The sequence below is a fragment of the Paroedura picta genome, chromosome 16 (genome assembly GCF_049243985.1).
Source record: "Paroedura picta isolate Pp20150507F chromosome 16, Ppicta_v3.0, whole genome shotgun sequence".
Lineage (NCBI taxonomy): Eukaryota > Metazoa > Chordata > Lepidosauria > Squamata > Gekkonidae > Paroedura > Paroedura picta.
In genome coordinates, this window is record NC_135384.1 from 27636273 (window position 1) to 27648606 (window position 12334).

General features: G+C 48.4%; 1 protein-coding gene across 2 annotated transcripts in view; it reads right to left on the reverse strand.

Moving 5' to 3' along the window:
• Nucleotides 1-12334, reverse strand: part of PPP1R1B (protein phosphatase 1 regulatory inhibitor subunit 1B) — a 123468-nt gene that overhangs the window by 4290 nt on the left and 106844 nt on the right. For both annotated transcript variants that reach the window (XM_077315646.1, XM_077315645.1), the window contains exons 5-7: nucleotides 4848-5021; nucleotides 2375-2437; nucleotides 164-235 (exon numbers count right to left, since the gene is read on the reverse strand). In XM_077315646.1, the coding sequence (XP_077171761.1) occupies nucleotides 164-235; nucleotides 2375-2437; nucleotides 4848-5021 (309 nt within the window). The remainder of the gene's footprint in view (nucleotides 1-163; nucleotides 236-2374; nucleotides 2438-4847; nucleotides 5022-12334) is intronic.

Here is a 12334-nt window from a genome sequence, read left to right on the forward strand (position 1 = left end):
GGAATCCCTGCTTTACACACGCTAATAAACAACACAACGGCTACCCTGCCCCTTTGAGGCTCTGGGCCATGATTTCCATCCTCCAAGCAAGCCAGCCAGCCCACCTGGCTGACCCAAGTGCTCCATTCCCTGTTAAAATCTGACCCGCAGGTCCCAAAGTTACCTTTCCGTTTCTGCGATTTGGAGAGGGCTGGATAGACGGGTTGCTCCGAATCTTTGGGCTTATTTTCCAAGACTTCAGAGGGAGATGGTGATGGAGAGAAGAAAGAAAATGGGAGAGAAGTTTTTTCACAACCCACACACCCCTGCTGCGTGTTGCGAAGATGAAGAGGTGGTCACGATAGAAACAGGAGAAACAGGTCCTTTTGCGCATTCCGTTCCTTGATCTGTCTGCTCTCATTAGGTTACCCGCTCAGGACTCAGTTATTGTGTGTCCAGATTAGTCAAGAACTGTGGTCCCTGCCTGCGGATTTCTAGATCATTCACCCCCGTTGTGGAAGGCAGAAAATTTAGAGTCCAATCACCGCATCAGGGCGAATCCATTTATTTGAGTTAAGCTTAACAGGATATGACACCCGAAAAGTGTGCATACAACCCCTCGACACAGGGGTTTTTAAAGGTGAGAACACACCCAATTCCCCTTGACCATTCCAGCGCAGCCCTTGATATTATCTCCCCATCAACTTAGGTCATGTAGAATTTCATACAAATGGGGGGCGGGGGGGCAAAATAAAAAAAAAAAACAGGGGTGATTTTTGTTATTGAAAGTAAGGAGGAGAACATGAGATGACTGGCTGACGGAGTGACCATCACAGCTTTCCCCTCTTTTAAAGCATCCTGCCATTAGAGAAATGGACAGTCCACTTTGTACAGATGAAAAACGCACTGCAGTGACCTGATTCAGTGTAAGAGATCTGCATGGTGCCTGGCAGCTGGCCCATGCAGGGGGAAAATTCTAAACAAGGTGAGAAGGGTGCTAATAAGTCTTGAGCTAATAGGACATGTTTATCCTGCAGGTGTACAGAGGGGCTGATTTGATTACGGCCTAATTTGGGAGAGTTATTCTGAATGTATAAAAATCTGTGTCCAGGGGCAACTCAGGGTCACTGGATTTTGGACGTGAGTCATGGTGTCATCCTTTCGATGGCAGCAGCTATTAAAATGGTATTTCGAAAGACCTCGGTTGGGAAACCCTGCACTAGGGCATCCCATCTCTGCTTTGGTCCCCCACCTTCCCAAATTTCACCCCCTGTAACTAGGGTTGCCAATAGGAGCTTGGGAAGCTCCAGCTATTTAATGGGCAGGTGATACGTAGCTCAGCCTCCAGCTCCCTGGGGGCTCTCTGCCAGCCTCAGTTAATTATTAACCCTGTTATTCATTATTAATACGATGCTGATCGGGTGATTAGCAACATGGGCATAGTATTCCTGTTGGCCCTCTTTTAAGGGTTGCGACGTGATAATGTGGATGGGGGGGGGGGGTGCTTTGGGCACTGAAAGGGTCCTGCAAAGAGCAGAGATTTTTATTGTTTGAACACACAAAGCTTCCCGATGCGGAATCAGATCCTCAGTCTGCCAAAGTTGGAATTGTCTGCTCAGACCGCCAGCAGCTCTCCAGGGTCTCAGGCGGAGGTCTCTCCCATCTCTCCTGACAGATCCCTGAAGTGGAGGGACCAAGGATCAAACCAGAGACCTTCCGCATGCCAAGAAGAGGCTCTCCCGCTGAGCCCCAGCCCCTCCCCAATATTTGGCCCTTTCAGTCTGCTGCTGTCAACTCACCTGGCCAGTGCTGTTCTTTTGACATGGCCTTTCTCAATTTTTTTACCCTTGAGAAACCCCTGAAGTGGCAGATCGTGCAGAATATGGTTGGGAAGCAAAGCCGTGGACACGCCCACCTGAAGCCCCTCCCCTTCCCACCCCCTCCAGGTGGGGTCGACATAACCATATATAAACATATCACCCCATAAACATTTAACAATTTTTAAATATATATATATCTAAAACTTTAATGAACTCCCATCCATTTGGGAAGCCCTTCCAGAGCTGCCAAGAACTCTATTTTAAACATTCATTGCAAAACTGGGCTTCATCTTCTTCTGGAGAACTGCCTTCCTTACTGCCTAACCGGCACAGCGCTGGCAGAAGCAATGCCAGACCCAGAGGGCACGAGGACACCAACACCTTCGACAGCTAAGCATTTGGGCGAGGGCTGCCGTTGAGACCCTCCCTCCTGAAATCCCCACCCCCATCTGCAGAACCACCAAAAGCCCAGGGGCTTGACTCTTTACTGCCCATTGCCCTTCACTCTATTTCACCTTCATTGTGTCACTCACTGGAGCCCGGTCGAAATGAGGGCGAAGCAGTTGTACTCTTACCTGTGCATTGCCTGAGCAAGGTTGCCTTGGTCCCTGACCCCGTCTGCTTCTGCCCCCGAGACCCTGCAATGGGTAACAAAAGCACGTGAGCTGGGATGATTCTGGAGGTCCCTTCCAGCTCTGGGATTCTGAGATCCTATGTGTGGAGTTGCCAACCTCCAGGTGGGCCCTGGAAGTCTTCTGGAGCTATGACTGGTTTCTGGGTGATGGAGATCAGTCCCCCTGGAGAAAAGGGCTGCTTTGGAGGGGGGGGACTCTCTACAGCAGGGGTAGTCAACCTGTGGTCCTCCAGATGTCCATGGACTACAATTCCCATGAGCATTTGCTGGCAGGGGCTCATGGGAATTGTAGTCCATGAACATCTGGAGGACCACAAGTGGACTACCCCTGCTCTACAGCATTAGACCCTACTGAGCTACTTCCCTCCTCCAGGCTCCCCCTGCAAATCACCAGGAATCTCAAACCTTAGGTTGGCAACCTTAGATGAGAAAGAGAAGGCTGAGTTTATTCCTCAGTGCCCAGTAGGTAGTCGATACAAAATAAAATATTGAAGCCTTGTAGCAGGGGGAGGGGCCAAACTGTGGCTCTCCAGGTATCCACGAACTCTGTGTGAAAGGCCAGCTATAAATCACATCCATGCCATTTTTTTTAAAAAATAAATGTTTCTAGTCCTCATGCGTGTCAACCAGCGTCTCGTCGCATGCTGCCCCTTCCCACCCCAAACCCAAACAATAGGGGACAGTCAAATTAAAACTGCTCTTCTTTCTCTCGCTCTGCCGGTCAAAATGAAGCCCAGCCCGGTTTCCAGAGGGCAGCCAACTCTAGTTGGGAAATACCTGGACACTTTCGGGGCAGAGACCAGGAAGGCCAGGGCTTCAGAAAGGGAAGGGCCTCAACATGGTACAACATTGTCAAGATCGCCCACCAAGGCAACCTTCTTCTCCAGGGAAACAGGATCGTTTGGAGACCGCCTGTAATAGTGGGAGATCTCCAGATACCTCCTGGACGTTGGCAGCGCTAGATTTCCAAAACTATTCCATAACTTGGCGCACCAAACCCTTGGCGACGGTTCTCGCGTGCCACACCTTTGCTCCTGAGATGCAAGAGGAAAAGTGTCAACGTGGACAGAAGGACCGGGGGTGGGAGAGAGAAGAAGGCCTCCTGGTGATGCCACCGTTTTTTTGTCTTCCATCTCCTTCCTGCCGGGGAAGGGAGCCGGTTTCCTAGGAGATTGGCATCTCCCCGCAGTGGGCTTGGGAGCAGCATTGTGTCTGCGCATATGTGTATCTGTGGACATTTACAGGTTCCTCCCTGACAGCAGAGGTGCTAAATGAAGGCAAATATATTCCGCACACGCCGCGCACCCCCAAGCGGGCAGGATCCGTGTCAAGCAGCGGGAGGAAGCCTTTTAAATAGAAAGGCGTCGCCAAGGTAACAGCCTACGTGCTTGAGAACCGCTCGACCTCAGGAAGCATCAGGCCCGCGCGCACCACACCCCTCCGAGATGTCACCCCAGGCAATAGTGCGTTCATATATATGTGCCGGAAGAAACAGGGGAAGGGACGGTGTCCGGCAGTCGGGATTTAGGGCTGGGAAACCTTTGGAGCAATAGAGGTGGGTAGGTGGCCAAGCGGGTCTGAAGCGACAGAGGAAAGTTTGCAGGCAACATTAAGGCCAGTAAAATTTCAGGACGCTTTCATGTTCATGCACATTTAATCGGATCACTGCAGAACTGCGCATGTGCATGGAAGCTTCTGCCCAGAATGGAACGATATTAGTCTTAAAGTTGACCCTGGATTGAATTTTGTTATGGTGGTGTTGTTGTTGTTTTTTACAATTTAAAAACTTTTAAATATAAGAAATAGATGCGGAAATATAAAAGGTTAAAGATCGCGATACTCAAAGCACATCATCATTGACAGATTAACCATGGGTCTTACCCCCAACAAACACCCTGAACGAAATTAGTTACAGATCACACTCTAAACAGTCTTTAGTCATTAAAATCTAATCCCTAAAAGATGCTAACTTTATTTTCCAGCAAATTCTTTTTAAAAAGACACCAACGCTCAGGAATTTCATCTAACGGCCTAAATCTACATCTAATCTCCCAAATGAATGAATAAATAAACGAATAAACAAACAAACTTGTTGGTGTGAAGCAACAGAGCGAGGTTTTAAGTCCAGGGGCTCCTTTCAGGCCGATAAAGTTTAATTCTTGGTGCAAGCTTTCGTGGGCTTGTATCTGAAGAGCTGTGGCATGCACACAAAAGCCAATATTCGGAATTCAACCTTGTGGGTCTGAAAAGCACCCCTGGACTCAAACTTTGTATTATGAGGCTATTTAGCAAAAAAAAAAAAAAAACACCGAATAAGCCACCCGCTGTCAAAAACTGGGTGTCTGTATATTCTCTGCTGCCCCCTGCTGGCTCCCCCCCCTGCCCACCTCTCTGGTCCCCTGCTATTGCTTTACCTTCTGGCTGACACAGGCCTGGCATCTCCCTGACAGTGTCGTCTGAGTCCTGAGCCTCTTCCTCCTCCTCCTCCTCCTCTTCCTCCTCTTCCTCTTCCTCAGCCTCCTCAGCGTAGTCTTCTTCCATCCAAGCGCTGTTGGATTCCAGATGGCTCTGTGCCAGGCGCTGCACAGCTACAGGGGATACGGAAAGACAGGACTCCTTAGGATCACCCCAAATGGCTTTGAAGAAGCCGGACCTCCAGCTTCCGAGCTTGGCATGTTGCCAAACATCACAACAACTTTGAAATTTGTGTCGGGAGCTAAGAAAGGTTCCTGGAAGGGTTTCCCGAATGCGAGGGAGTTAGGTAATTTTTAATATATTTTTTACATTTGTTAAACCATTCATCCATCCACTCACCCAATCCAACCATCCATCTACCCAACCATTCATCCGTCCATCCATCCATCCGTCTATCTTTCAATTTGTATACCGCCACTCCCATATAGTGGCTCGTGGCGGGGCGCAACAATAAATCCCCTAAAAACTATACCCCTTTAACCCTCCCCTCGCAGCAACAATCCCACCTCCCCCCCCAGCTCAACAGACCCAGTGTTCGGGGGGGGGGGAGGAGGGGTTGATGGATAGCTAGCCAGTGGAGGTCCCAGATGGTATGACCACATACGGCCATGTTGACCGACCCCCCCTCCAATGGTCAATGATGGGCCTGGTTTGGGTGAGAAGGGGAGGGTCATATACACAGGTGGGCGTGTCCACAGCTATGCTTCCGCACCATATCCTGCACGATCACGTGACTTCTGCGGTTTCTCTACGCCTGAGGAATGTTTCAGGGGGTTCTCAGGGGTAAAAAAGTTGAAAAGGGCTGTCCTAATCCCTGAATAAAAATTCCCTGTAGCCAAACTGGCCTTTCACACATGCATAGCTTTATACAGCTGACACCTGAACAATTAGAATGGCAACGAATGAATTAATCAATGTACATTCAGGGTCAGAATTAGAATGTCAGTGAGGACCAACACCTGCAAGGTTTTTAAAATGATCATAAAGCTTTTCGCAGCGGCGGGATTTCTTCAAGGAAACCGCATCAAATGCTTCTGCCCAGTCCAATGCGCAGGAAAACCTCCACTGAGAATATTCACAGAAGTTATCTTAACGAGGAAACAAATAGATGAGAAAGTACAGGTTGGGCACGAATTTTCGCGCACGGCCAGAAACAGGCCCAGTGAAAAATTGTTTCCTTGTTCGTTAGACTTGGCAGTCACCTAGTCCTCAGTGTGGAATGTGATTCGCCGGGTTTGAGGAAGAAAAACAACAGCCTCCGGAGCAAGAAAGAGAGAGAGAGAGAGAAAGAGAATGTCCCCATTGTTGACAGAAAGATTTGCACCTCTCCCAAAGCAGCTGGTTTCTTTGTTCCTGGGCTCCTTTTCTCCAAGTCCCGCTTTTGTTTATTCAACTCAAGATGAACCCGGCTTCAAATGGCATGGCTTGCCACGGCCTACCCAACCCAAGCTTGAGGTTTCACAAAACGGGGGGGGCAAAGGAGAAGCAACAGGGATGCCAGCCTCCAGGTTTGGCTTCTCCTTTCCTCCAGGGGTGGCCAAAAAGTGGCTTTCCAGATGCTCATGGACTACAATTCCCATGAGCCCCTGCCGGCATGGGAATTGTAGTCCATAAACCTCTGGGGAGCAACAGTTTGGCCACACCTGTCCCAGACCACACAAATCAGTGGGGTGCGACGGAAAGTAGCATTTTACCCCACTGAGGTCCTTGTCCTCCTTAGGCTCTGTGCCCAAACCTCCAGAGAGTTACCAACCTGGAGTTGGTAACCTTATGTCCCTACTACCTGCTGGGACCGGGAGAGCCTAAGGATCTACTAGTGGCCAGTGGAGCTGGTGCCAAGCAGAGAAGGACCAGTGGTGCTCTTGAAAAGGCACATTGGCTGGCCAGGTTTGCTCTGCAGCGGGGTGGAAAGCATAACTTTCTGGTGGAGTTTGCGAGGTCTTTCCTGGCCACTGAAGGAGATGGGGGGCAGGGTTGCCCGCTTAAGGTTGAGAAACTCCCAGAGATTTGGGGATGGAGGACAGGGAGGACACGGACCTCCGATGCCACTGCGTCGTCCCTGCAAAGCATCTCTTGTATCCTGGGGGGACTGATCTCTGAAACATGAGCTGTTTCCCCAGGCCCCACCTGGAGGCTGGCATCCCTACTTTCGTGGCGTATCCCTGTTGTGTCTGTAGCCCTGCCCAGGACTGAGCTTGAGGTCCGTGGCAGGATCTTAGCCGGCACGAAATTGACCAATGCGCGGCTAGATCCCGTCTGCCGGATCCAGTCAGTTTCAAGGGAAACTGACCAATAGCACACATGGGCAGGAAGCTCTATTGCAGGGGTAGTCAAACTGCGGCCCTCCAGATGTCCATGGACTACAATTCCCAGGAGCCCCTGCCAGCATTCGCTGGCAGGGGCTCCTGGGAATTGTAGTCCATGGACATCTGGAGGGCCGCAGTTTGAATACCCCTGCTCTATTGTGTAGCTTGGGTGTTTTTTTTTGGGGGGGGGTATTCAGTTAAGTTCTCAGTTCTGGTGGTACCATGCCAGGGTCCTAATAAAGAGCTCAGATCGCCACCAGCGTCCACGACCGCCTCTGAATCCACGGATTTAACAATCCCCCCCTGCCCCCCAGCTGCACAACTGTAAAAGACACAATTCTGCTTTCTCTCTAGTTATCCGGAGTGCCAATGGTTTAAATTTCCCGAATATATATCCTGACTATAACGCTGATCTTCCTTGTGGGTTTTTTTTTTTTTAATGCTCGCAAACTGAACAGTCTAGAACAGAAGTGGGAAGAGCCCTCGGGCGGTGTTAAAATTAGCCCTGGCCCGTTTTTAACCCCCCCACCCCCACCCCACCCCTGTCTCTCCCACAGCTCAAGCCGTCACCTTTCCCTCTACTTATTTAATTTTGTAAATGTCGATGCTGCCTCTCCAACAAGCAGCTCACGGGGAACTTCCCAGAGCAAAGCGAGACGCTTAAAATGCAATTGGAGAAAGGAAACGAACAGAAGCGGCAAAGGAATCCAGCAGCCAGCCAAACCGAAAGCATAAAACCAGCGTAGAAGGTGGGGTAAAGGTATGAGAAAGATTAAGACGAAAAAGAATTGTTTTTTATGCCCCGCTTCTCGCGACCAAAGGTGGCTTACAATTGCCTTCCCTTCCTCTCCCCACAACAGAGACTCTGTGAAGTAGCTGGGGCTGAGCGAGCTCTGGAAGAACATCTCTAACAGGACTGTGACTAGCCCAAGCTCATCCAGGAGGAGTGTGGAATCAAACCTGGTTCTCCATGGACATTACATTGATGCCTGTCGTTCATGGAGTTGAGCTATGTCTGCTAACCCGGACAGATGCATACATTTGCATCCATGAATACAAATTAACGCATTCAAATATTGCACTGGCTCTTGTTTGGCCATCCCTATCTGGGAGTCTGGAATTCCTCTTGTCAACATTCCCAGAATCCTTTGCATCTTTCTTTTCCAAAGAGCGGCTTGGCTCCATTTCCCCCAGTAGCGACAGCCCTTCCAGATGGCTTTGAGCCAGGCTTCACCTTGAAAGCCGGAAAATATATATCATACACAAAAGAAATCTATTTCTATTTTGGCACAAAAACAGTATGGGATGGGGATGTGAGGTGGGGGATGAGGGGAGGATGCTTCAAAGCTTATTTGCAAGGGAGGGGGGGGAGACTCTTTTCCATGAATCTATTAAGGGCAAAAGAAAAAAAAATGTTTAGCCATAAAGTTTATTAACCCTGCTGAAGTGGAAAACCTCACAGCCATTCCTGCACTTTTAAGGTCACCGATGTAGAAAGGGGTGGGGGAAAGACATGTTTATCTGGCATTTAGAAAGCTGGAAGATGGTGAGAAGGAATACTGGTTTCTTTTCAACTAATTTTAACAAGATCGCTCCAAGGTGGAAAACCCTTGCAACCGCTTACATCAGGGACCATTCCCAGCACCCGACAAATATTTTTATAAAGTGGGCGGTAACAGTTCTGAGTTGAAGATCTGATTGGCTGTGTACATTTTTAAAAAATTGTTGCTTTGGCAGCAGCAAAGGCTCTTCACCAAAATTAGGCTGCTGCAGCCATCTTGTGGCTGGCTCCGCCTCCTTCGGCAGCCATCTTGGGACCAGGCCCATCATGACATGTCAGAATGCTAAAAGTGCCTTTAGGCTCAAAAAGTTAGCGGGACCCCTGTCTTAATTTTTTTTTTTTTTAGGTGGTCAGAGGGCCCATAGATTCACAACAATCAGGTCCAAATCCTTCCTTAAATGCAGCCTTTCCCAGATGTGCCAGGGATGACTTTTTAGGGGAGGAGGCAAGGAGGGAGACGAGTTTAATCTGACCTAGAAACATCTGGCGGTCCCCCTCAAACCAAACCCTCCATAATCTGAACGTTTTTGACCTCCCCAAAGGCTTGTTAAAGTTGTTCTATTGAGATTGTTCAATGAGTTAATTATGGTAACCTGTTAAACTTATATTTACTGTGGGAATTGTCATTGATGTATCGTTGTGACTGTTATTAAAGTATAATGTTCTACGTATCCCACAATGTTCCCATGTAAACCGCCCTGGGCCGTATGGGAGGGCGGTATAAAAATCTAAGAAAATAAAATAAATAAGACAACATGAATTCCAGAGCCAGAGAGAGAGAGAGAGATGGAGAGAGATTGCCAACTGATTTCAGGGCTCCTACTCTGCTATCTTTAAGAGTTTCCTCTGTAGCTTTTTAACAAGGATGCCAGCCTCCAAGTGGGACCTTCAGAATTACAGCTCATCTCCAGATGGCAGAGATCAGTTTCCCTGGAGAAAAAGGATGCTTGGGGTGTGGGGTCTGTGGCCTCGGACCCCATTGAGGTCCCTGCCCGCCCCAGGGTCCATACCCAAAATTCCAGGGGTTTCCCACCCTGGATCTTTCTTCCTTATCCCCCCTGCTCCCACTGGTGGCCAGAGCTAGCCTGTTTTTGTTTTGTTTTTAACGACGGCTGTGTTTAGAGGTGTGAGAGTGCTGTGAAAATCACAGAAACAAGGTCAGGATTTAAAAAAAAAAATCAGGTGCCACTTCTAAAAGATGTCCTGGAAAACATCCTCTAGAGACAAAGATAGGTAGCTGTGGGAGAAATGGGGGGGGGGAGGTTCTTAAAGCGATTTCTCCTCTCCTGAAGAAGAAGAAGAAGAAGAAGAAGAAGAAGAAGAAGAAGAAGAAGAAGAAGAAGAAGAAGAAGAAGAAAGAGTTGGTTCTTATATGCCGCTTTTCTCTACTCGAAGGAGTGTCAAAGTGGCCTTCCTTTTCCTTTCCCCACAACAGACACCCTGTGGGGTGGGTGAGGCTGAGAGAGCCCTGATATCACTGCCCGGTCAGAACAGTTTTATCAGTGCCGTGGCGAGCCCAAGGTCACCCAGCTGGCTGCATGTGGGGGAGCACAGAATCGAACCAGGCATGCCAGATTAGAAGTCCACACTCCTAACCACTACACCAAACTGGCTTGCCAACATTCAAAAGTACATGGCTATATGCAGCTCTTCCAAGTATGACTGTGTTGAAGCTAGGCATGGGGGGGGGGGATGAAAACCAAGGCCAAGTTGCAAAAAGAAAACTGCAAGGATGTGATATTTAACAATGCTGCCAAAAACACACCAAGAAGAAAGAAGATTTCGACAGGGTCTGAAATAGCTAATTTCACCACGGCCTCTCTTTTTGAGGGGGGGGGCACTTTGGGGCTTTTATAATAGTTGTCCTCTTTTGGGGTTGGGAATGTCCTTGTTGTTGTTATTTAGGTTCTGTTGCATCGTTTGTGGCTTTCTGAGCAAAAGCAAAACATTTCCTGTCCCTCCCCTGGCGACTGGGAAGTCCTGCTGTGAGCTTCTCTGTGGGAAAAGGACCAAAATCAGATTAAAGAAGTTCCCCCCCCCCTTGTTGTCAACTGAAAAAATTGTTATCTACAACTGTGCGTATCTGTAGATTGACCTCTGATGAAGGTCAGTAGGATCAAAACGCGTTAAGTCTAAACTAGCTGGCCTTTGGGTGTGCACATCGAGGTGTTTTACATCTGCCCGATAGATATGATGTTCTTTTACGGTTCTTAACCATTTTTGAGCTCTAAGAATAAACGGTTTCTCTTTTTGCATATGCGGGTTTCATCCCTGACCTTTGTGGTCCAGAATTCAAAGCCATCTCTCTTCTTTCTTGACCACATCTTCACATCTGTCTATTACCGCAGGGGAAAAGAAAACATTTTTGACGATTCTGGAGGCTGCTGGGAATTATCCTGTGGGCTGGGCTGATCCAGTCAGATGACTGGACATTGGGAAACGCTAGCTGGCTTTAAATTTGTATCTCCTTGAATGGGGAGCCTCTCTTTGGCTTAACTTTAGAAACCGCTCTCTGACCCCTTCTACCCGTTCTCTGCACTTTGTTCTCCCTTCTTCCCTGCATGGCTTTTCGTCTCTCCAGGAATCTCCTGTACAAACAATGGCCTCATATTTCCAAACAGATCATCAGATTACCCCGCCACGTGATAGGGATCGTAATCTTTTGAGACAGATCAAGATGGGTCTGCATATTAGTCTGCAGCAGTAGAAAAGAGATGGAACCCAGGAGCACCTTGGACAAAACTGGCGGCAGGGGAAGAGTTTTCAGGAATCTCTGCTCACTTCTAGTTGTGTCGGCCTGTCTGTAGCAGTCCAGGAGCACCTTCAAGACGAACCAAATTTCTTGGAGGGGAGGAGCTTTGGGGGGTCCCTGCTCACTTCTTGCTGTGGCTCATGAAAGCTCATGCCCCACCCCCCAAAATTTTGGTCACCGTTAAGGTGCTCCTGGACTCGGCTTTTCTTCAAGTTGCATCCCAGATAGCGAAATTATGTGCCAGGATACAAAATATTTAGAATTATAAACACATGTCCTTTTAGTTATTTCAATTTTTTTTTTAAATCGCCTTAAAGTTTTTCACGCTTAATCTCTGCATTCCGGCTTGTGACCGTACAAATCAGACTTTCTCGACCTTTTTCACGGTTGAGAAACCCCTGAAACATTCTTTAGGCTTTGCAAAACCCCAGAAGTGGCAGATCGTGCGGAATATGGTTAGGAAGCACGCCTGTGTACATGCCCACCTGGGGCCCCTTCCCTTCCCACCCCCTCCAGGCCCATCACTGGCCGTTTTAGGAGGAGGGGTGGATGGGTCAACATGACCAGATATGGTCGTATCACCCAGTAAAGCTTTAAGAAATTTTAAAAATATATTTAAAAAAATTAACTCCCACTCATTCGGGAAACCCTTCCAGGACTGTCAGGAAACTCCAGGGTTTCACAAAACCCTGGTTGAGACAACCTGGTATAAATACAAAACTTGGCTGTTCTCTCTCTCTCCTGTAGACTCCATCCTGACTGCGAACAGAATCAACCTGAATAAACATAAGTTTACCTTCTTTGCAA